The following is a 25,783-nucleotide window of genomic DNA, read 5'->3' on the forward strand; positions in this document are numbered from 1 at the left end:
TTGCAGAGTCGAATCAGTCACCTAGTTAGGGCTGAGCAACATTAATTTAAAATGTGCTTTCTGATGGTCTGGTTCACTTCTGCTCTCAAATGTAAGACCATAAGTCTTTCAAGACTTATGAAAGAAACTGTCTGAAATGGTAGCTGCTGTAATTCTGTCTGACAGCTAACCTCTTCAGTCCTGATGATTTACTGAGGGAAGAAGCATGCATTGCCTTGAGGCATTTGGTAAGAAACAGAAGTGTTGCCTATACCAAAATCTTTTCTGTAGCCTTTCTCACACATCAATTTAGTAACAAAGACTAGTAAAAAGAATATTTGTACCTAAGAGAAAGTGGCTAGGGAAAGAGAATATTGCTAAAAATACAGTGCTTTTTCCCTTCAAGTGGTATGTGGGGAGAACTGTGGAGTTGATTTGAGTTCTGTGAATACAGAAAAGAATTAAGTGGTTGGCAAAAGCAGAGTATAAACCCCCCATAATAGTGGTCACATATATTAGTTGATCCATACATACCTGGTGAAATGATGTGTGAACTGAAAGTATTTTAAAGAATTCTGCTATTTTTGTCCATGTCTAGCTTGGAGAAAAGGGTGTGTTGCTCAAGTAGAAAGAGTTTTGTCTTGAAACACTTGTGGGATAACTAGAGTTAAAAAAAAAGGAAGTAGATGATTTGTCAGAAAGAAAATTGGGTCATATCCCTTTTCCAGAAAGGTGTTGTTCTTGGATACACAGGTGTAGGGCAAAACATTACAAATAGTCATAGTTTTTCTATAAAGACCATATTTGTCATTACACTGTATTAATGAAGCAACTGGAAAGAGGAAATAGCAATGTTTTGTCTCTTTGTGATTCTCTACTTACACAGAACTTTTAAATTTTTTTAAAGTATTTTTCACATTGCTTTTCTGGAATGTCTGGGGCTTTTTCTTCCTTTTTTAAGAGTACTCTTTTTCATGTCAGTGTTAAGTGCAGATGCTGGCTTTTTAGAAATCAGTTATGATACTCTTACTGTAGCCACTGGTCCATTACATAATGAGCTTCTTGAAATGACAACCTTAAAAAAAGAAAGTACATGTAATAGAAGTTTGCAATTTTGAATAATCCACAGAGTTAAAGGGGTGAACAAACTGGCACAGGTGGCTCTTTTCAAATCCAGTCGTAGAAGAAGGTACAGTGTACTTTTCTTGTCACTCATCTCTGCATAAGCGATTCCTAGCACTCTTCAGTAATTGTTTATTGGTTTGTTTTTCTTTAAAGTAGTAAGATTTGATGAATATATGGCTTTTTCCTAGTTGTTGCCTATATAGCCTGTTGTGTGCACCTAGGATTTGCCTAGGGCCATGAGATGCCATCATGCCATGAGTGATTGACAGCTGCTATAAGATGTATTCTTTCATTACCATGGCAAAAAAACTGTAGCTGATCAAAAGCAGCAATAGTGGAGGCAGTTACATACTTATTTAAATGATATGCTGCAAGAGCACTTAAAACCACATGATATGGTTGACTTAAATAACCTCACATTTACAGAACAGCAGTAGGCAGGTAAAGACACTGCAAGAAGGCAAAATGCACCTACTTAATCTATTGTGATAGTAAAAGATCAAGTAAAAATGGTTTATTTTTTCTTACATTTATGCATAGGAGCATAAGGGAATTTCAGTGCTTTTGCAAGAGAAGATGAGCTTGAGGGGGAAGATTATAGGCAGCCTATTAATGGTGGATTTATATAGTGACTTTATGCATTCTTCTTTAAAAACTGGGGGTTTTTTTCAGCTTACAGAATGAGTTTACTTTCATATGAAGAACAGACAGATATTCTTTAAGGATGGTGGTTCTTCAGGGTTGGAATTTAAATACTATGAGTTAGTCTCCGTAGCATCTGTCAGACCACAGACTGGTCAGTTACACCAGGTGTGTAGAAAGGGCACAGGCCTGTTTAGACCAGATTTTAGTGAGACATGAGTTATGCCCACATGCAAGCATGAGGCTTGATACTGCAGTTTGATGCAGGTTGCCACAGTTAATTTTTTTATTATTATTATTTTTTCCCTTCAATCTGTACTTTTTTAAATGGCATTAGGTGTAGTAAGTCTACATAGCTGTGTTTCATATCATTTTTGGTGCTGCATTGAACCTCAAAAAATTGGCATCACATTTAATTATGTTCAGCAAGTGTTGCATTTTCTCTAAGATACTTATGATTAAATTAAGGTGTGAAAAAAGAAAAAATAAAGTCCTAAGGTATTATGTATTCTTCACTCCATTTTATGCTTCTCTGTACTATTACTCATTGCCTAAGCTTGAAAAGTAATACAGTTGTTCTCCTCAAACTTGCAGTTTCTTTCTTGCTCTTATTCTCTGCTGTGTTGTTTTTTTTTTGTCATTGCATGCTCTGTGTCCCCAAACTCTGAAACCATGAGCCTACATGCTTATTTTCTATTTGCTGCTGCTTCTATTCTGAATTCCTTTTTCTCACTTCCTCTCTTACTATGCAGCTCTTCTCTTGGCGTGTCTGCTGACCCACTCTCCACACTCCCACCACCTCCTCCTCTCACCACCTTATCTTTGTGTGCCTGTCTTCTCACTTCAGCATCCATCCCTCCTCAGCCTCCCTCAGTGTCTAGATATCTGCCTATCTCCTCTCCAGATAGCTAGATAAATATAGATACATGTATACATGTCCTTCTCCATTCCTTCATCTAAGATAGCTTTTCTATTTTTTTTTTTCTCCCAAAGGTTTTTCTTCCCTGTGTTCTTTCTCCTTCCTCTTCAAGTGGTGGTGTGCTTTGGGGAACTTTTTGCATGCCCCACGACACAGTGTAGCTGCTTTCTCAGAACAGTTTTGTCACACATGTTAGTCTGCACTGGTCTAGGGGCACGTGGTGGGGGCAGAGGATTGAGAGATCCATGAAAATTTTCATTTTGACTACATCAAGAGATTTTGCAATGCTGTTCACTGACAAGGACATGGAAGGGCTCTGAATCATGAGAGACATGGTGACCTTTTTTTGCTGCTTTTGGGAGTCTTGAGAAGAGTTTGCCATGACCTGCATTCAAAAACTCATTGCTCTGTGGACTGCTGTACTTAGAAAGGGTGGGAGCAATTTCCCCTATCAAAGACAGCTACCTTTATAGGTACCTATATAAAGCTTTGGTGGTGCTCAGAGTTAAAACTTTTCCAGGTCATGTTATACCCAAACTATTCAAAATGCCCTTAGGACAGAATGAACCATGTTCCAAAACTGCCAATTGGTCTCTGTTATCTGCAAAGGGAATTCAGCTAATTATCAGGGAGGTACACACTGACATTTGATTAGATGAGCTTTGCTCACTGTTTCTGTACAAATGGAAAGAAAAAAATTGTGTTGAGTCAGACAAGCAATTTGATGGTTCAGAAAATGTATCCAGCACTCCCTGTAGCATCACAAACTGTCAGACAAATGGGAAGGTAAATTCAAAGTAGAGCAAGACTCTGCCAGTGAGATATCTGATGAATCTGCTAATAAGGAAGAATTACTCAAAGTCCTGTGTTTTACCAAAAGCTCATGTAAATACTGTGCAGAGCTAAAATTAGCCAGAGGTGTTTAGTGCTTAATGTCTCAGGTCCTGGTCTTAACTTTGCAATATTACATCTTTATAAACTCCCTTGAACTGACATTGGAGTTTTTACACTTTTTTCCCTCTCTGAAAATAAATAGTTCCTTGGTTACACCTGAGAATGCCCAAGGGAGCAAAAATTTATCTGAAAAGAGCCAAGCTTGGTTTGAGGCTATTCTCTTGATGCTTGTGGAAGTTTTAACTGTTCTGTCAGAATACATTGTGCTGGTTGCTGACACCTTTCGTGCTTTGGCAGAATTCTTCCTGATTTTGTAACCTCTTCAGCCACTTTAACTCAATACTAAGATGAAGAATTGGTTCTTTGTAAGATTAATGTATGCTACAGAGGTATAGGTTTTAAAAAATCAGTAAGACAGACAATTTTAGAAATGTTGCCATTTGCTAAACATTTTCTAGTGCTCAGTAAAATGGTCTTTACAAGAAAATCTTAGGCATTTTCACCATATGATCAGCTCATGTTACTGATGTAGTATCTGAAGACAGAACTAAAAGATGTCTGCTTTTTCCACAGTGTCATTATATCTAATAACATATTATCTCCTCATGCAGTTTGCCCTTTTAAAGTATCATGGCTGAAATAATATTGTGCCTCTTACAGTTACTGAATGGAGTATAGTGTTCACTTTATTGTATGAAAATTACTTTAAATAACAACAAGATTTTTTTTAACTCATGCAAAAATTTATGCAACACAACCAGAGCAGCAATTTTCCTTATAGAGTTGTGTAGCCCTACTGCAGTGTTTGAGTCAATGGGAGTAATTTCACATTACTGCTGTATACTGCCCATTTCTAGTACTTAGAGTACAAAAATAGCCTTGCATGTTCATTATTAATAGCCCTTTCACATTTAAGTTTTTGAGTATAAATGAAAAAAAAACCAAAACAAAACAACACCACAGCAAACCTTTAAAACAAATGTTCAAAAGCAACCCAAACAAGATTTTAAAAAACACAAAAAAAGAAAAAGAGAAGTGCCAAAAGACTGTGAGCCTACTATAGGCAACCATGTTGTAAATAACAGTATTTTCTGCAGTTTCTGTAACTTAAGTCATTCTGTTTACAAGTGATCCATATAATAGTGGACTTTCCAAGAAGGTCCCAGGTTGGAAGCCTGGTGCTGTGCCTTCTGCCTCCCTGGGGCTGCGGCTGGTCCCTGCCAAGGGTCCCCCTCCTCTCTCCTCTCCCCTTCCCTGGAAGCAGACCATGCTTCTCACATGAATTTTTCCCTCTCTTCAGGTGATGCCTCTTGGGGCAGCACTCCTGTCTCAGACTAATGGAATGCATGTTTCTGATAAGGGACTAATTAAATTAGAAAGCCAGGATTCTTCTTTTTTTTTTTTTTAGTAGTATCCTCATTCCTTTTACTTTACTAGAGGCAAGGCGCTTTCATTTATCACACTCAGTGTTTTTTATTATCAAAGAGACTACAATGCTATAAACCAGGCAGCAAAATAATTACCCTTAAATCTCTCTTTATAGGCAATTACTGTTAACTCTTTGCAAATTAAATCCAGTCCGATGGACAAATTATGAAGATCTGACTTACTATTGCAGTTGACAGGAGTAGATTTGAAACTCTGGAAAATAATTTCACATCTTTAAATTATAGTCAGGGAGTTATTTGCACAAACTGGGAGAAAACAAGCTACCTCTTCATTTTTTTAACACTGGAACTAGTCCTTCCTGATAGCTAGAAAATGTGTTGAATGCAGGGTTCCTCCATTAGGAACAAAATGTGGTGCACTTACAAAATTTCTTAGGCCCTTTAGTGAGAGAAGGGGAATGAAGATGAAAACAGGGTAGTTTATTGTGTGATATGATAAATGGGAAGTTTGCTGATTTTAAGTTTTCTAAATATTTACAAAACTATGTTGAGCAGTAGGTTAGCAATAGTTAATTTCAGGAGGAAGCTAAGCTAAGCCCATTTTGTTAATACATTGGAAATCAGAGTCTTCTGCAACTACAGATTGCTTTAAAAAATAAATTAGGGGGGAAAATTAGAATGATGAAGTCCTCTGGGTCATATCTCACAAAATCTGTGCTATTTCACAGAAATCAACAAGTGACCCTGTAAGTCTCATAACTGGGAATTACCTTTGCTGCCTACATTGTTGTAGTGTGACTGCAGTGAATGAGTATGAAATGCCATGAGTGAATAAGAAATGCCATGAGCCAGTTGAGCCATGGTGTGCTAATCCTGGATAACTTCTGTAATTACTTTCAATTTTAGGTACCTGCATATAAAATATGTCATATAAATGGTGAAATCATTGCTGAAGTACAAGCTGGGACCTCATTTAGGTCCTGAATAGCTTTAGCAGTTTTATCAAAGACTGATTACTCTTACCATTTTTCTTCATGGGGCTACAGCAAATATATCTTTCTTCAGATTTGAATGATTGGGAGATCCTCTGTTTAGATTTTCATTTTTCCTAAGGTCTCAGGGATACTCTGTTCTTCAGAGGGCACTTCAGCATCACTGTGCCATGCTCTTTCTTCCTGAGAGTGGTCTAGATTTGGGAGTTTCAAATACTGGGCAAATACAAGTAAAAGGTGGTGTTGTGACATGGCTGATAATTCTATTTTACCTTCCAGAGAATAAATACAACTGATTATAAACTTAATACAGAGCATTATTTTTTGCATTATGTGTTTTGGGATTTTCAAAACACTAATTCTGTGGCATAAAAGAAATATCACAAGTTGAGGAATAATCCATTAAGTATTGCAGTGCAAGATCCTATCTTCTGTGAAAAGAGACATTCTCCATTAGAAGTTCATGTATGCTTTCTAGGAGACAGAAGGCTGCAGTAAAGGCCAATGTCTGGGAAATCAAGCAGATTTCTAGAAACTATGATGATGGAAAAACATTATTACTAAACAAAGCAAAGGGAGGTTTTCTTTTGATTACCATTTGGGTAAACAGCTCAGTATTTGAAAGTGCAAATGAAATAAGGGAAAAAAAATGCACTTTGGCCAGGAATGTTGCATGGTTCTCTCACTTTCTTGTGGCCCACAATAGCATTTTTGTTCCTCTGTAGTCTGATAATGGCAATGCAACATGCACTGATCTTTGTTGTGCAGGATTGAAAAATCTCTGGCTCAAAATCATGCACCTAGATTTTAGAGGACTACATTCAGTCCCGGTGTGTTGGTGAGGTGCTTTGCCTTCTGTGCTGCAGGGAAGAATGGATTCAGCTCCTGGCAGTGTTTGGAGCTCATGGCTGAGCTGTCTGCTCTTGACTGTGCTGCTGTGCAGTGGAGGGGACCCCTTTGAATTCATGGGCAGTAAACCACTGGGTGGGAGCTCAGTGGGCCAGGAGTGGGTTCCCAAGCACGGGCAATGTGGTGCCAGTCCAGCAAAGGGATAATGTCTGACTGGTGCAAATAATACATTGTATCGTCCCTTATGTGACTGGCAAGTGGGATATTTGTAAATGTACATCAGTTTTCCTGCTGATAAACATGCTAGAAATATTCTAACTCCATCTGTCCTGTTTCCTTCCTTTGTTTTGAGAGGAGAGGGAGGATTAGCAGTAAATAATAAGAATGTTGTTTGGAATCATGACATATGTTTGCTGAGTGTGACTTCATAAGATTTGTCCTGTTCTACCTCTTGAGAGCTACCCTGTGACCACACTCTCTCTCTCTCTTTCTCTATTTCTCTCTCTCTCTCTCTCTCTCTCTCTCTCTCTCTCTCTCTCCTGAGCTCACCTCTCCCCTGAGCTCACCATATGGCCAGGCTATCTCAGCATTTCTACAGCAGCAGCTTCTGATTTCTCTGCTTGTAGCCAGGCCCACCCTGATGAGGAGATCAGCTGTGTCAGAAGTTAGGAATTCTCACTGGAGCTGGAGCACATGCACATTTAAATACCTAGGGTTTACCTTTCAAGAAGGCCAATATGCCACTTCTTAAGAACTCTGTCTTAATTTGACTTCCCCAGAGAACAAAAAATGAAAGACTAATGTCACACACTGAGAAATCAGTTTCTCATGTAATAAGATTCCTGACACAAAATAGCACAAACCCTACATTTTAAAATTTATTTGTTTTGCCCTGGGGCAATAATTCAGGAAATGTACTTAATTTTTTGGTAGCTCTACGCTGCAAAACAGCTCCCATAGTAAACTTAGGTGTTAGTGAAGATATTTTTGAGATCTGTGATCTCTGCCCTTTGGTAAAAGCTAAGTATATGGAGTACATATCTCCTTTCTTTTAAATTTCTCTCTTCTGTTGTGTTTTTTGTTGTTGTCGTTTGGTTGGGGGCAGGGGGTTGTTGGTGGGTTTTTTGCCTGTGTGTGGTTTTTATTTCAAGGACATAGTAATTCTGTGTTAGAAAACTGATGCTGCCAAAGGAAGGTGTATTTTGCTTTTTACTTTTGGAGCAATTAAGGCAGAAATTTAAGACTTTTAATTACTCCTCTTCACAGAGATTACACTTCAGCACCCTGCAATTAGGACCCAGTCCTACTCCTTTGCTGCTGGCAAATTCGCCCTGTAGATAAATTTTGCATTTATGCTGCTATAGAAAGTCTTACCAAAGAAAAGTGATGTAAAAAGCACTCTAATTAGCTAAATGCAGCCGTAAGGGTAAATCCAGGGATTTGGCAGTGAGTGCATTATAACAGTGTGTTGTTCAGGTAGCAGGTTTTTTTCCTGGGGGGACTGATGGCAGCTTTGAAGAGTCCTCCTCAAAAATAAGAGTATGGAGAAATGAAGCAATTAATTTTAAATATATTACCTGAAGCTTCTAAGTGGCTTGTAATGCCTATAATTAGCTTCATGTAAGAACAAGAATGTATAACAGATGGAAATATCTCACTAGCACCTGCTTTGGTGTAAATTTATTGCTTATATCTGAATGACAAATATATACAGATATACAGGTGTTACACAGTTTTTCTATAATCTGGAATGACAGCTCTGGTTCTTCAAGTTGCTCTGAGTGTGCTTTGTTCTTCAACTGACATATTTTTCTATGTTATGCAGTCGTAGTCCACAAATACAGCTGCGTGACATCACCACATCCCACTTCTGACCTAAACTCTTTTTCAGACCTAGATAGATATCCATAGTTGAATGGATATCTATCCATACTCTTCATTTTTTATATCCTGCCTCAACTTTCTTTCCTGCCTCTGCCTTTGAAAGGAGATACAGAGGGTTTCTGAGTGTCTCAAGCAGCAGCAAAGTGCATTTGAGGCTGTCAAAATCTAAAGACTGCTAAAGTTATCCTTCACTGGGAAAATGGCTTGTGAGAATAGTGCTTGTATTGAAAACTTCCCTGTAAGTACTAGAAAAATATCTTAGTACTTCTGATTGTCCTGTTTACTGTTTTCATTTGCATAACATCATTCCCTAGGAAAACAAAAAAACTAGAGTTTCCGACAGTGTTACTGTTTTTATTGTTAGCCATATTATCTCTTAATCAGTTTTCTTCTTACAATATATGTTCAGCAGGGAAAGAAAGATGAGGGAAGAGGGTTTAAACCCTCACTAGCACCAAAGCATGTATGTTGTGCATGTCCCAGTGTCCTATGATTAAAATCAAACCACATGACTGTATGTGCAGTCCCTCAGATCTTATGGAAATTATGTTCATTGTTCTTGCTTCCTACAGCTAAATATCTTTTGTGCCTGAGTCAGTTTGTAGAAATAGTGTAGTTCCATCAGTCTGAATCACATTTTTTGTATAACCAGGGAAAATGTAGACTGTTTAGGTCTTAATATTTTACAGTCTAAGTCTGTAATACTTTAAATATCAGGTATTTTAGTTTATGTTCTGCCTACCTGATTTATTAATTGACCCCAAATAGGACTGCAAGAGTCGCTGAAATAGTGCACAGTCTTCTCAAAATACAGAAGTGCTAAGGGAAGAGCAACACAGATCATGGGCAATAAGTTACAGAAATACTGATAGCTCCAGTGGGTGAATGGAAAAACCAGAAAGCTGCAGGAGGAAAGGGACAGAGTGGGACAGAGCCTCTAGTGTCCTTGAGGCTACAGTCTGCACTGTGCACAAACCTTTTGGATCCTTGAGCATTTATAGAAAATGCAATACAAAAAGCTCTCTCTAAAGATTAAGGACTGCTTAGCCACAATCATTAATATTTTGTCAGCCATAACCACCTGGTCTTTTGTCAAGACAGGACATTGTCCTACACAGATTGCTGTGACCCTTGTGCTTGCAACAGTGTCTGAAGTTTGTGAGTGTATTCAAAGTTTAACAAGCTTTAGTGTTGTTTCATTAAAAGCATTTGCTTCTTAACAGAATTCACAAATTACCATTGCAAACAGATGTGTTACTAAGTCAGTGGGGAAAAAAAATTATTTTCAAAAGTTCAGATGGAGGAATAAAGAAAACATTTCTTCTGAATAAAAATGTGGATAAACTTCTCAGCAAAATAGTGAACCTTAAATATTTTTTTCTTCAGGATGTATCAAAGAATTCAAAATTCTATTACATTTTGCCCCCCTTTTTTCAGCCAAAGCTTTTGAGAGCCCAACATTACTAAAATTCTATATGGCATTGATATAGGGTAAAACTTTGTGCTATTTTGTCAGATAAAAACATTAATAACTAGATACTTGTACAGAAAATATTGTTAAAGCATAACTGAGCATCTAGAGGGATGGTGATTGATCACCATGAGTCCTGTGCATCTGCAGTTAAATCTTCAAAAAAGAATTCTTTGATTTTGGATAAATTTTGACAAATCAGGCACAAGCCCAGAAGCAGAATTTTAACACTTGTAAAGTTAAGTTTGCAGAGTTGGACTTCACGTGAGATCTCATTAAGGGTGTTTCTCCCCAAGCATCAAGAAAGGAAATTGTGGGAAGGGGTGACAGAATTACACGATGCATTTCACAGCTTGGTTCTTATTCAGAGGAGAATGCTCTGCATGTCAATGTGACACCCAATCTGCAGGGCACAAGGGGGTGTGCAGAGACATAGAGCAACATGCAGGGACACAAAGTCATGTGCAGGGACACAGAAGAGTTTGCAGAAATGCAAAATAATGTGCAGGGACACAGAGCAGTTTCCAGGGACACAGAGTAGTGTGCAGGAATACAAAGGGGTGTTCCGGGACAAAAAGTGATGTGTGAGGACAGAAAGGAGAGTGCAGGGACACAAAGGTGGTTCCAGGGACACAAAAAGAGATGTGGACACACAAAGTGGTGTTGAGGGACACAGAAGAACTTGCCTGTCTGACAACAGAAGGCCTTTGAAGTTCCATGTCCAAACCTTCCACCCTGCTGGGGCACACAGCAGCCCTTTTCCCAGGCTGCGGCTGATGTGGGTGCTGGAGCTGTGCCTGCAGGGCACTTCTGCTGTGCAGGGCACACAGCAGCCACTTGCTGGCATGGACAACTGATCTGCATGGCCACCGCCCACTTAGGGCTTACAAGAGCATAAACCAGCACATGAACATAAACATGACTTGTTTTGTTTTAAGTCACTCTCTGAAGATACATACAGAACCTTTTTAAAAACATCTTTTTAAAATGTGAACATGTAAATCCTGTACAGACTATGTCTTAAATACTGCCTAACTGCAATTCTATTTTACATTCCAGTGGAGTTTGAAAATGGAGTATGGACATACTCCTTCAGGTATATCATTGGAGTATGCTGTGCTTGAAGTTTCAGTATGATGGGAAGAACGCGAAAGTAATTTAGTTCCAAACATCTAATACACCATTGTGCTGAGTTCAGTATGAGTTCAGAGGAGTAGAGACTGACACAGATTAGATGAGATTCATTATCCTGGATTACAGATCACCTCTGACAGCTAAAAAGCCTCAGTCCTTTAAAAATGGAAACTGCAGCCTTTCTCTAGCATCACCAATTAAACACTGGCTTGATCAGTGACTGGTGTAGAGAACTTAAAGAAAAGATGAAAGATGTTCATGGATGAGAAGTTCTGGAATCTTCTCTTTGAAAACAACAATTTCATACTTTGTAAAAAGAGTTCCCTAATTTCAAGGATTGAGTAGTGGTGACACTTTCATGAAAACAATTCAGTGTATTCTTGCCTGCAGATGTGTGTGATTAATTACCAAGATGGTCTGTGATCATGGTTATTGAGAAGACCTTCTTAGCATCCTGTTGAAGTTTTTGTAGGTTTAGCTGCACTAGGAGCTGTCAAAGTACAGAATGGTGAAAATTGGAATTTCAGGAAAAGTGGAAAAGCAACATGGAACAGAATATACAGCAGTAGCACTGAGAAGGGAGGAAGCTGAAGGAGCATTATTGATTAAATTTACTAAATAATATCTTTTAAAACTGTGGAGGGGGAAGAGAAAAAAGAAGAAAAAGCTAAGTTCTTTAATTAAGAGGGAATATTAGCAAAGAAAACATTGTGTGGAAAAAGCTGGAATCCTTAAAATGTTAAAGGCCCAATTAGAGCAGGTGTGAGAATATTTGAGTCAGAGTCCTGATGTCACTGGTGAGTTGGTGATGTTCATCACAGAGTGCTGAAGAAGGAAACTTCTGGGAGGAATATCATAGTTTTCACCTGCAGTCCTTCAGAGTGACTGTGGGCAGGGGAGTATGGACTAGGTGGAGTCTGTTGAACTGAAACACAGAAAGTCATTCCTACAATGAATGGGTTTTTTTATATAGTTCATTGCTCCAGGTGACAGCTGATGCAGGAAAGAAAGAGCTTCAGGTTTGGAAGTTGGTCTTGTGCTTGATGCAGAAAGAACTGGAAGCTTCATTTAGCTTTGGAAGTCAAAACTTCCACCTTTATATTGCTGGAAGATCTGGAGAAGATGTGACCATGCAAAATTGCCAATTACATAAATGCTTTTCAGGAGGGAATGTGGGCAAGCCAGTCAAACCTGCAGCCTGTAAGCTCAGACCTGTTAACCTTCACAGCTCCAGAAATGAGAGTCCCTGCTGACATGAAGGCTTCTGAGGATGGAGCTGGAGGGAGGCTTTGCAAGAGGCTGCCCCTTAACTTTGAATTGAAGCTGCTGAAGATGGTGCCAGAGGTCCTTGTGCCGAAGGTTAACACTGCCATTGGCCAAAGGAACCCCCAGCTTAGGTGACACAAGTGGCTGGGCGTCACTCCTGGTCCCTTCTGCAGCTTCTACCCCAGTAGTTCTAAGGCCAGATGAGCTCAGCCAGGTCAGCTGCTCACAATGCACGGCTGCAACTAAGGACAAACAAAACTCAGAGAGTGAAAACAGACACAGGCCACAGCTTTACCACGAGAGGCTTTTGGTTCTGTAAATTCTCTTCTTCTTGTCTTGTAACATTTCTCTGCTTCACAAAATCCTTCCCAGGGCCTCCCATCTTACTGGCCATGGCCTTTGTAGTGCCTGCTGCCTTCCATTTCACACAAGCAGCACCAAACATTCAGTCTTCAAACTCCATGGTCTCTGGCGGTCCTGTTATAAAGCACCAAAACCAGAAAGAGCAGCAACAGAGCAGGAAAGACAAATGAGCAGAACTATTGCTGACCAGCAGAAACACAGAACTTCTGGAACTGAATACACAGGCTCCCACTGGCTTTGGTTGACTGGGGGGTTTTTGGTGGTGGTGGCTTTGTTGTTGGTATTTTTCTTTCCCTGAGACACATTTGGGATATCCCATCTGACTTTCTGTCTTCAGAGCTCATGGCCTAACCCCACCCCCACAGTGGCTGCTTGATTCATGTTTCTGTGGGTTCTGCCTGTGCAGTGAGTGGAGAGGGAGACATCTCTCCTGTCACACAGTGCTTTGTGCAGCATTAATGTTCTTAGACTTGGCTGTACACACCAGTGTAAAGTAAAAGCCACATAAATAATTACACCACAAAAGCACAACATTCCTATCCAAGCCTGAAGATAATATGATTAAAATATGTCTTAATGTAAGATTTTTCTTTCCAATTTCCACTGTATTTATTAAATGTCAATAATTAAAATTAATTTTTCCAAGCCAAGTCAGTTATGCCCATGTTATAAATTGGTAAGGGATCTCTCTGTCCTCGTCTCAACCCAAAATCTTTTCTGTCAAGCTCCCCACCAGCTTCTCCCCAATCCTGTTGATGGACTGGAAGTGATGGAGCAAACCTGGAAGGTACCTGGCAGCCAAGCACACCCCACTGCAGTTCTGCATGGTGTGCATGTGTCCCTGAGAAGGAAGGTGTGGTGATCCCAGATTCTGTCCATTTTGTGCCTGGCACCATAGTGGGTGGTAGGGAGGGCTCCATGGCCTCTGTGGGTTAGCTGAGGACTGATGCAGCATTTTTCCTCTGTGCATGTGGAATAAATCCAGCATTTAAGGAAGATCTGGACCAACTTAGGTGTTTCCCACCCACCAGAACTGAAGCTGGAAGAGCTGGTCTTATAGTTTTGGAAGACAGGACCTGACTTGAAACCTCCCCTGTGCCTGCAGGAAGTTGGCATTTGGCTGCCAGGCCTGGCAGGATTGCAAACCCTTTCACTATGATGTAAATAACCTTCACTGGCAAAACCTGCACCAGAGTATATGCCTTCTTCACTTCTTCAAGAATTTTTTTCTGTTTTAGAAGTAATAACAGCATCTCTCTGCTGCAGCTTCATCTTTCTTCTGTAGCTTTGTTAATGCAGTAAAATTACAACTAAGTGTTAAGTCTGCAGGTAATTTTTATGATAATGGCAAGTTGGGTTTTCTGACTGTGACAAAAATACTAGAAGCAGCAGATTAAACGACCTCTCTATTATGGAAAATTAGCTATTTCAATTTATCTTTTGAGAATATATTTAAATATGATCAGAATACACACAAAATATTATAAAACTTGTTAATTTAGGGAGTATTGTAAATATTATGCATTCCTCCAAATTATTTTGCATTGCCTGGCTTTCAATCTTGTAGCTTATGATTAGAAATGTCTGTCCCACAAGGTTGAAAGAAGAAAACATACATAGTAGCTAAAAACAGCCCAAGAAGTTTTGAATATGTCATATATTAAAATTTTCTTTGTTGTCTTGTGCTAAGGATCCTAGGCTGGCACTGAATATGAACTTCTTAGCAAAAGCAATTTATTTCAGAGAAGACACTGCATAGGAATTGATGATTCAGCACAACACAAACCTCCAAGGAGAAGACTTTGTAACTTACCAAAAAGAGGGCTATTAAGGACATACATGGGCACATGAGCTTTCAGAATCCAGAAAATGCCTAGACCTAAACTTCCTGGTTGTAAAGTTTGTTCAAAGCTAGATTTAAATGTGCAGACATGAAAAACCATTAATTTTTTCCTGTCTGATTTCAAATGATGACTTTCCTATGTACAGAGCAAGCTGTTAGAAGTCCATAACCTCCTCACTGCTTCCCTTCCCTCGACCGGGGGAACCAGAGTCAGCATGTGAGGATGTTCATGCTGCCACGTTGTCATTTAGTGTTAAGTCCAGTCTGCCTCCTGCATCTGGAGATTGTCATGAAGAGCAGTAATCAATGGTGTTGACACCTGCTCATAGTACAGACAGTTCAAAATACTTCCTGATGAAGGAATATGTCACCAGGAAAAAAAAAACAGGCAGGTAATTCTGCAGTGGCCCAGGAAGGAAGGCTTGTAACACAGAAGGTTTTACAAAGTTTTTACTGCTCAGCACTCTTTTCTCCTCACATGCACTCTTCATGAAGTTTAAATAAATAATGTTTATTCTTCATTAGGATCTTTTAAGAGGAGGGGAGAAAAGTGCTGCTTATGAGATAGGTATTGAAATGGTGCTTTAAACAAGGCACATGTATTCCCAGGAGGGGTGAGCTCACTGGATGGTTTCAGTTGTCAGGCTTTGTGTGGGACTTAGGGAGGCCAGTCACATCATATCTGTGCACAGCATCTGTCTGTGACTGTGAGAAAACCCTCCCTTGAGACTGCCAGCCCAAGGATCTGGGGCTGCATCTTGCACACGTGGTGTTAGCATATGTTGGAAGATTTGCCTCACTGTGTCCAAAATTCAGTACTGAGGACAAAAACATGCATGGCTTCCCTTGGTCCGCTCTTCCACTTTATTTTCTTTGCTCTCCTCATTTCACTGAACTGCTTAGACATGGGTAGCTAAGAACTCTCCAGTCCCTGAAAAAAGAACAGCATTCTCAAGGAAAACTAATTTCCAAATAAAATATTCAAGATCTGTTTCTGGATCTGTTGGGCTTCATGTTGAAAGGTGAACTCCCCACTATTATAAGTTCAGTTTCAGGCAAGTTTAAGTGATCTTTTTCAGACTGGTAGGAAAAACTTTTGTTTTCCTACAGAGAACTCATATGTGGTTTAAGAAATACAGCTATTCCAGTGTGTGGTCTGACCCAACATATTAGAGGGGTTAAAGGAAAAAGAAGAAATGGTGAATGTATTTTCTATACATTTTTCTTACACAGTGCTGTAGGAAGTGCTCTAATCTTCACCTCGTATCTGCATTTCAGCAATCATGCCTGAAGTTTTTTTAGGAACCCAAATTTCAGAAAGGTGGGTTACTTCAAGGGAGTAATGTATACAGAGTACAGCAGTAACCTCTGGAATTCAGTGTAGTTTGAGTTTTGCTTCTGTGCTTTTCAAATTAATACTTGAGATAATGATTCTTGCTTGTAAGTTTGGGTCAGCTATTTCCACTCGGTGAAAGGCAGTGAAGTCAGATTCAGTCCTGGGGGTCTCTTTCTTGTTCTCAATATTTGCCTACTAGCTAAACTGAAATTTTAAAAGTAGCATTTGATGTGGGGGAAATTATCTAGTGTTAATATGGATGCAGCTAATGTGACGCCTAACTGAATTCCTGCAGTTTAAAAAGGCACTACATCCAGGTGTAATAATGTGTTTATCCTCTCTGTGGGATAGAGGTCCTTTTAAAACTTTATAGAGGTCCTCTCTAAACTTCCTGCAATACTTGAGGGAGGAGCTTCATTGGAAGCAAGTTAGAAATATGCTGCTGCAGTCCCAGCAGGAATTATCAGCTGCTGGTCCAGCCACCACAGCAGGAGTGGCTTGAACTGCTGCATTTTAATTAGTGTTTCAGCAGCCAACCTACCCCATGTCTAAAGAATTATAGTTCTACAAACTGTTATCTGTGGCATTTACTGGTTCAAGAATATTGGCAAGCACTAGTTTGATTACAGTTTTTTATTTTTTTTAATAGTGTAGGTCTTTTGTTGTGCTTATCTAAGGCTCCTTTTATCTGCTGAATGCAGTGAAGGCTGAATATAAAAAAATATCTTTTTGGACTATTGCATTGCCTTTGGGGGCCAGTCGGAGCAATTGATGAAAAGTCTTTTCAACTCAAAAATTAGAAAATCTACTCAGCATTCTAAAAATCAAACCAGCCAGAACTCTGGAACGCAATTTCTGGAATTAGATTTCCTTTTCAGAACTATGTACATTTTTTCCACTAACTTTGCCTTCATTAAAGATTTGGTTTATTCCTCATAGTATATGGGAATCCAAGACTTTATGCTGCTTCTAAATGATATATGTTTTGTGAAATTTTCCATTCTATTTACAAGTCATGAAATAATGAGAGAAAAGGCAGGGCTGCAGTGGTTTGCAATTGCCTGCAGGCCTTGTATATGTAGATATTGATATTTAGAAGAAGCTTTGACATTAGATTTGAATAATGTAAGAATTGTTTGTTAGATTATGTAGAAAGAGTTTGTTTGATACTTCTCCATGAAATGCAAGTTGTGAGAATTTCCAAATTTACATGAATGTATTTTTTAAAGTGAAGGCAATATTAGTAATACCATGGAATATGCACTTTTAAACTAATTTTAGTTCCTCTAACTGTTAATAGCTTTTCTCTTTTATTTTTGTTTGGTTTTGAGCATTTTTATTTTGTTTAGTTTTGTTTTTTCTGTCCAGTCTTTTAACTTCAAACAGGACGTTTAATTTGGAAGTCCGGGAATAATAATTTCATTTCTATAAATCCATTTTGCTCTTTTAGTGTATATCTAAGAAAAGGTAAATTAATGAGCTTTGACTTTATACTTCTGTAAACTATACAAAGAAATCAGTATTCTTTGTGGAAAACTATAATGAACTTTGATCTCTTGCTGCAGTTTTGGCAGCACAGATTTCCATGGCTTTGTACCAGGTACAGTTTTCTTGGGACCAATCATTCTTTCACATGTTTTTATTGGACAAACTTGATTGTGTAATTATTGCTTGACTGCATGAAGCATAAACTAATTTATTTTTAAAAAATCAATCCAGAACTTAAGGAATTTAATCCAAATGAAATTTATAGGAGATTACATTGAGGACTGTATTTGTAATGAGTTGATTCAAAGGCAATATAAAAACCAGGATGAGTGGGCATGGTGTGGAAATGCTGACCTACTTTTGAAAAGATTGAATTTCCTTCTTACAGTGAAATTACTGCCAATGAGTGTTATTTTATTTTAAAAGCTGCAGCTCGAGGAATTTACTTTTACTACCTACCTGTGGCCAAGTAAACATATGGCTGCATTTCCTTTTGGTTCCCTTTCCTGTTTCGGAGGCAGAAGCTTTTTGTGGTTTTCAGGGAAGAAATGCTTTTTCTAAACTGGGTCAAATTCTGTCTTTTCTTGTTTTGTATTTTCTCTCTCTGCCAGGCTCCACTGCAGGATCCTGCATATTCCATTTTCTCCTTTATGTGCAAATTCTGCTGATCACTTCCACCTCCTTAACACCCCTCCTGGGTGTCCCTGCCTTCCTTCCATCTGTGCTGACACCACTATTTTTGACTGCATCTATTTGAAGTGTGGCCATGCCTTTTCTCTCAGTCTTGCTGTCTGGAGTCCTTAGCACAGTCAGGGCACTGTGGTGCTGCTGCCCAACCTTTAAAACAGTGTCCTTCTGAAATCATTGGAAGCTCAGTAACACCTGAGTATAGTAATAACAAAAATAATCCAGAATGCTCAACCAATTGTATATTGAGAGGTGGGTGGGGAGGAGGGAGAAGGTTTTGCACATTTTAAATATTTTAAAATCACTTTTCAAAATCATGTCTTGGACAACACACATGCAGAGGTCAGTTATTGAATTTGAGTCTATTTTGATGTATTTAGTGGCACACGCTTACATTGGTTGACTAATGGGTGAGTGAATTTATCATGCTACTGAAGGAAAACTATTTCTGTGTTCATACTGGGCTGTGTGTGCCTCAGCTGTGATACATTCCATACACAGGACATAATGAGCTTTCTTATGTGTTGTCACTGTCTGCATTGTAGGTGGCATCACAAAAGTGAGTGTTTTTGTTGTCCATTATGACCAAACAGTAAAGATGTATAAATGATTTTCAGGCTTTTTCTGAGTTCAATACAGATATATATATATATATATATATATATATATAAACATGTTTCTGTAGTAAGGCATTTGGCATCTTCACAATAAGATGATCTCTTGTTGTTGCTTTTCTTCTTTAGCATGACCACAGTTATACCTGGGCTTTTAAAAGTAAATCTTTAACAGAATCATTAAGCAGATTTCCAGATTGAAATGCATGTGAGAGTAAAGGGGAATGGCAATATTTTCAACAGTTCTAATTACTATTTTCTAACTTGGCCAACTGCACATTCCAAGAATACAAGAATATGCCTTTTTTTCCTTTCCTTTTATTTTTTTTCCTTTTTTCCTTTTTTTTCCCCTATTTTTCTTATTCCAGCCAATTTCAAATAATTTATGTTTTGAATTCAGGTAGGTAGACTGTTTCCAGGCAAAGGTGCAAAAAACCAGCAGCTGGATGCTCCTTTAAGCCTAATTTTGCTTAGAGGTAAATAAATGCACACTTACAAACAAAAATATATATAATAAGTATTGCATATAAATATGTATGCATATATGCAAAGATATATATATTTGTATATATTCACTAAATACAAAGAGGCAAAAGCTGACCGAATCAATTCTAAGTAGGCAAAGACAATACAGTGAGTAATCTTGTGGAATATGTGAGACATGATTTCTGGTTTCTAGCCTGAACTAGTAACGGGTCACTTGTCAGTCATACTCTGCAATGCACTTCTGCAAGTGATTACCAGCTGTTTGGGCTCAGGGCCCTCTCAGTTACTCCCATTTAAACTGTTAATGGGGTTGGATTAAATAGTCTCTAGTGTTGTTGTCTGCTTCTTATCAAATAAGTGCCTTAACCATTGAGTATGGGTGATCTCTTTCTATAGCAGTATTTACATTTATCATTCAGACAAGGCAAACCCCCCTTGCAGAGAATGGGACAAATTCCATTCCTGAGGGAAGTGGCATGTTGCCACAAGGATTCCTGGTTTCTGTATATTTGTATAGTCTGACAAAACATATCAATGAAGTTTTCAGTTGATGCAAATTCAAGAGGAGGTTCTCAGAAGCCGGATGATGGCAGTCAAGGTTTGATGCAAAAAACTTAGGGTAGGGGCAAGAGGTTACAATTAGCAGCTCTCTGTGTTTCAGCTTCGCATGAGAATCTTGCAGCTGAATCTTCCCACTGCTCTTTGGTGATGAAAGCTTGAATTGCTCCAGTTGGTGACCTTCCAAGTCACACAGTCACTTGGGAAAGCTGGATGTGCTGATTCAGCAGAAAGCTCCAGCAGGAAGCCAAAGAAAGAAGCAAAGCAAACCACGTAGATTTACATGAGGCACTTCTGCTAGTGCATTTACATTAAGTTCCATAGGCTGATTTCTGCTTGCGCCACTCCCCCCCACTCCTCACTACCTTTTTTTTTTTTTAAACTGTGAAGAAGTGAAGATATTTTGTTACCAGCAAAGAAACAAGGAATCAGTTCCATACTAGTAATAGCTCTCTGCTGTTTAGCCCCGGACGTGGTGTAAGCAGGTTGCCATCCTGTTCCTGATTTCCTGCACTGGTTTCTGCCTGGAAGAGGAGCAGAGCTGGTTGTTAGCTAATGTTAGGTGTTTTCTCTCCTTACTGGTGAGAGCTGGGCAAAGCCATGTAAATCAGAAGCAAAATCTTTCAAAGTGTTCCCAAGTCTTGCCATACCTTGTCATCAATTTTACATCAAATTAGGACTGCAGCGATATGCAGAAATCTGTACAATAGAGAGTAAATTCCAAAGTAGACCTTTTTTTGTGTTTTGAATATTGACTAATGAGCCTGATGTCAAACTGCTTGACTGGATTCTCTCTCTGGGGTGTCTTACATCTCTTTCAAGCATTACGCTGCCTGTCTTCCAGGTTTGGGTACAGTCAAATGAACTGTAAAAGGTGATGTTATCTTTCCTTCCTGGTGGAGATGTCCATCTTATCACTAAGACAGTTAAATAATCTGGGGTGTTCCAGTGGCTAGGCTCTTATTTACATGGAAGACTTTGCAAACTGGTGATGCAAATACTGACAGTAGCCTTACTGAGAGACAGGGACTGCCTTCCATTGCCACAGCAGCAGTGAACATCAAGAGATTTGTACAGGAATTATCATCTATTTATTTGGGTTAATAGCTGCTGCTAAATAGCTTCTCTAATTCTGCCCTCACCCAAATACAATAATTTCTAGAAAGTTTGCTGCCTACTTTGTAAGCACATATGTAAACTAATGAGTTTAATGTTTGTACTGCACTTTGTGTATGTGAAGCAGGGTACATCAATGATTTTCAGTTTATGCACTGACTTCCCCATTGCAATCCTGCAGTGAAGTACTGGAGATATAAACCTTATCACAGCACATTCTTAGAATTCTATCTTTTAACATTTTTGTTGTATTTAAAAGATGTGAGGGTTTTTTTAATGTGATATATTTTTTCTTCTTGCTAAATAGAGTCTTTGGAGACTTGGCTAAGGAGAGGAGATCTAATTAAATTCATGTAATGATTCTGAGAGTCACTGAAGCTCTCAGTACTCCCACACATTTATCAATATACTTTGAAGAGAGACAAATCATTTTAGCATTTGAGATGAAGTGAAGATTAATTTATATGTGGTGCAGAGAAGCCCTCAGATGACTGAGCTGCACAACCCTTGCCACAGGTGACCTTTCCTTATGAAGAGGTCTTTCTGAAATAAATCTTCTCAATCAATTGCCAGTTCTTGTGCTCACTCATGAAATTGTGAAAACAGGGATGTGCCTATGACTCAGAGCCTTGTATGGCCCATGTCTGGCCCATGCTGAGAAGGGAGAAGAGCAGGGCACCCATGGCAGTTTTGTACAGCACCTAGAATAATGAAGCTTGTACCACAGCTTTATTCCTATGGTCAAGCGTGGCTATGCCATTCTACTGTTTAAAAGAAAGCTGCTCCTGTCATGGTTGTCTCCTGTAGACTCACTAAGATGGGTTTCTCCTGGTTCAGAGGGATCTGCAGTGCAATTTGGCATCTGTTATGTCTGAGAATTCGCTCACTGCAGAGATGCTGTATGCACTTCTGCAGTGGTTGTTCAGGAGGTCATATATGACAACTGCAGTCCCCTCTACCTTAAAAATATGCAGCTACTTAGAAGTGCTGAGTCTTGGAGTGGGTCTGAAGGAAGGAAGTTTCCAAAAATGCCTTAAGTTCAGTGATGGTGCTTCAGTGCGTCTATTTTGGGTAGAATACAAAGGTATCTGGATGGTTTGTAACCAGTATGAGCTTAGCGGAGGTTTCAACCTCTCTTTAAGTAATTCACAGAGTACAGGGCTCTTCCTTGACAGCAACAAATAAAGCACAACAAGTTGAGCCTCCCTCTGGAGACCATCTGCCCCAACTATGCACTCAGAGAAGTGCCTTCCATCCAGCAGAGCCATAATTTTATGAGTGCTCAGACTTTTCACATTCAAATAATTACACCTTGAAGGCAAACAGAAGATGTAAGCTCAGTCCACTTTTGCTGTGAACAAGTCCCACCAGTTTCCACTGAATTAACCTAAAATGCTGCCTCCTCCATTTGGTGCCAAATTTGACTTTTTGGTCCAGTGGGCAAGGAGCAGCACAAAAATTTTCTCTTCTGTTTCACCATTTCAGTCATCAGCAATTAGTGAGCAGGCCCCCCAATAAAAGTTATTGTTGAAGATGTGTTGCCTTAACAAAGACAAGATGTGATGGCTTGATTATCCAAGGAAACATCCAGGGATTACCATGAGACAGAAAAGGTGTGGCCAAGAAGGATGTTAAACCCTTGCATCTTCTGTTGGCTGAGTGACTGCTGAGGTTCTCTGGTTGAACACAGAGGGGGTTTGACGCTTCTTGGGTTTTGGGGTGGAGGGTTTATTGCATCCGTGGGGAAGAATGCGATAGTTTTGCCCAAACTGGGAGGAGTAGAAAATGTAGGCAACTCTGTTTATTGACAGATTCGAAGAGTTGTATGTACAACCCAACTATTCTTCCTTTTTTTTTTTTTATTATTTTAAATTTAGTGGGGCTACATCCATTGTCTACAGATGCAGGCAGAAAGGGACCCAGAAACCTTACGCCGTCAAAATGTTGAAGAAGACAGTAAGTCATTTTTGTTTTGTTTTGCTTTGCTTTGCTTTGCTTTGGAATATGATTGGGATTTTCTCTGGGCTTTTTTTTCTTGGGTTTTGGTTTGTTTGGTTTTTTTTGCCTTTTTTATGTTGTTTTTTTGGTGCAGTTTATTCATGTGGGGAAAATGTGCTAGATTTAGGATTATAAACTGCTGAACTTGTATTTTCCATTTGAGTGAGCTTTGGCTCCTCATCACCAAAACAGCTGTTAGAAGTAACAGTACTTTAGAGGGAATGCTTAATCCCCACAAATCTGGCTTGTACCTTCACCTGGTGTTGTCCATATACACTTGGACTTGCAAAAACCTTTAAGAAAAAAAATGTCTTTTTCTTTCATTAAAAAAACAAAAAAGGACACTCTGAAAAATTTAAATAGTCAGTGTTTTGTCTTTGATGTAATACATTGTTTTGCTCAAAAAATGGCATAATACAATTAATCTTTTTTCAGAAACTGATTTAAAACACCAACTCAAACCCCAGTAAAATTAAATATATTGTAGTGGGTTTTTTTACTACTATGAAATTGCTAGAGAACCAGTTGAGGTGACAATTTATTTTTAGAATTCCATACATGTCACATTTCTACTACAGCTATTTTTGTGTGTTCTGAAAAATAGATGGTGGAAAGCAAGAAGAGAGACTAAGAGAAGAAAGGCAAGCTATGGACTGAGAGACTTCATGCAGAAGGACACTGTGGGGCATGGGGTAGAGCAGTTCATATTCCTAGGATGGAAAGAGAAGTCTGAGAGAAAGCAAGCAAGCTGTGAGGCATGCACATGGTATTTTTTCATGAATGGTTTTGATTCAGTTTATCCCAGCGTTAGAACATTCATTATTCCATGATGTTCAGGAACGTTCACATGTAGAAACATAAGGATGGGTGGGTAGGCATAACCATGTCCAAGTGGTGGCTCCACTGGTGGTCTCAGTGCAAGATGTAATGAGTGGGTTTCACATGAGTAAAAATGAGTAAAAAATTGGCATTAATTTGTCATCTTTGAACGCGAGCCAAGGTTTAAACTGGCACAAAGATTCAGTTGTGTGTGCTGCTTTTGAATTTGCATCTGGTACACTGGAAGAAGCAGAACATGTGCATTGCTGCAGCTTGTGCCCTATGGAAGGGCAGAGAATTTTTGAGGTTTCATCTGTTCATTATGCCAGAGATTCTCATAATGTTTTAGGAGTATACTGTCCTCTAATTCTCATTCTGAAATGCAATAGGAAGAACTACATTTCTTAAAAATATTTCTCTGCCTTTTGATTTTTTTTGCTTTCATGGAAATTAATTCATGTTTACAATTGTCGCATTTATGTATTTATGCTAGATCTATTTTTCTGTGTCTGAAACTAGTCAGTTTAGACTTTGGTAGACTTGCTGTAGCACAGATTTATTTTTTTTATGGCACCTAAGGAAAAGACTATAGTTATGAAAGTTGTTTTTACATCAGCAATAATATATAAGTTTCACTTAATGCAGCCTTGGTTATATTAGCAATGTGGTTAAGCAGTTCAGAGAGCTGAGTTGTTCCCAGTGCAATTGATGCACTTTGGGATGTTTTGCTATGAAAACAAGTAATCCTCTTAGACAAATGAGCTTTCCTGGGTAAATGAGAACATGGGAGACAATGCTTTAAGGATGTGCCACTGCTTGTGTCTGACCAATTTGGAGATGTAATTATTATCACAGGGACTGAACTACCCGTGTTAGAGTGTTCTTACAGCAGGAGGTCTGATCTTTGCTCAGAGTGTCTCAGTATAAAAATAACCATGTGTGAGCCAAGTCGTGTACTAAAATGTTGATCAGTTTGTTTCCTGTTGCCTTTTTGAAAACAATTAAGAAAAAGGATGGCAGTTCAATAGTAGAGAAAAAGGGATGGTAGGAAAAGAAGAGGAGCCTGTGATTGTTTTCTTGGTAGAGTCCTATTTCTTCAATTCCATTTGTAAATATACATAAGGGAGCTCTGGAGAGCACATGGGTTGAAACTAGAAGACAAAGGAGGATGACAAAAGAGCAAATGCTCTTGGTTTTTCCATTCAAACAGACTGTCTGAATGGAAATAGTCAGCTGCTTCAAACAAGACTGACTCTCTAAGGAAGAGGTCTGTAAAACCAGGGTGAGGGACAGGGATAGGGTGGTCCAGATTGCTCTGAAAGTGATGACAAGTGATGTGTGATTAGGAGGCTGGTGGCTGATGGGCAGCTCCAGATTTTTGAGTGATGATCACTGGAGTGCTGTAATTTGAAGTAAAGTATTAGGAATTATTACTTTTGTCCCATGGGAACAGCTTTGGTAAGAACATAGGATCCTTTAGGATTGAAGTAGTCCTCTAGGAACAGACTGCAAGAAACATGAAATAGCTATCAGTGTTCTTTTCATTTAAACAGAATGAGTAATTTTTCATTTTGCATGATTAATACATTCTTATTTAAGAGCAAATAAAATTTTCAGCAAGACCTATCATCCAATTCTGAGAATGCATGTTTGTACAGTGTTTTGAGTTCCTAGGAGTTTCTGCAATTAATACATTTTTTGCCATCTTGTTTAATAATAGTAGATTATTCGCTAATTTTTGGGGGGTCTGGGGGATGTGGGTGATTTCATCTGTGGTTTAGGGGTTCTTTGTAGGGGTTAAACCATCAAAGAGTAACAGAAAAAAACATTTATACAAACCTTTCTGCATAACTAAAATAAAAGAAAGTGTTCATAATATTATATTTCTGTTGAGAGGTTTAATAATTCTTAACTATTAATACAAATTTTCTA

The 25,783-nt window shown here is 38.8% G+C and overlaps 1 protein-coding gene across 1 annotated transcript in view; it reads left to right on the forward strand.

Annotated features, from left to right (window-relative positions):
• Positions 1-25,783, forward strand: part of CAMK4 (calcium/calmodulin dependent protein kinase IV) — a 140,110-nt gene that overhangs the window by 36,208 nt on the left and 78,119 nt on the right. The window contains exon 2 of the mRNA XM_036403680.2: positions 22,912-22,990. Within this exon, the coding sequence (XP_036259573.1) occupies positions 22,912-22,990 (79 nt within the window). The remainder of the gene's footprint in view (positions 1-22,911; positions 22,991-25,783) is intronic.

The sequence above is a fragment of the Molothrus ater genome (assembly GCF_012460135.2).
Source record: "Molothrus ater isolate BHLD 08-10-18 breed brown headed cowbird chromosome Z unlocalized genomic scaffold, BPBGC_Mater_1.1 matZ_random_MA35, whole genome shotgun sequence".
NCBI classification, from domain to species: Eukaryota; Metazoa; Chordata; class Aves; order Passeriformes; family Icteridae; genus Molothrus; species Molothrus ater.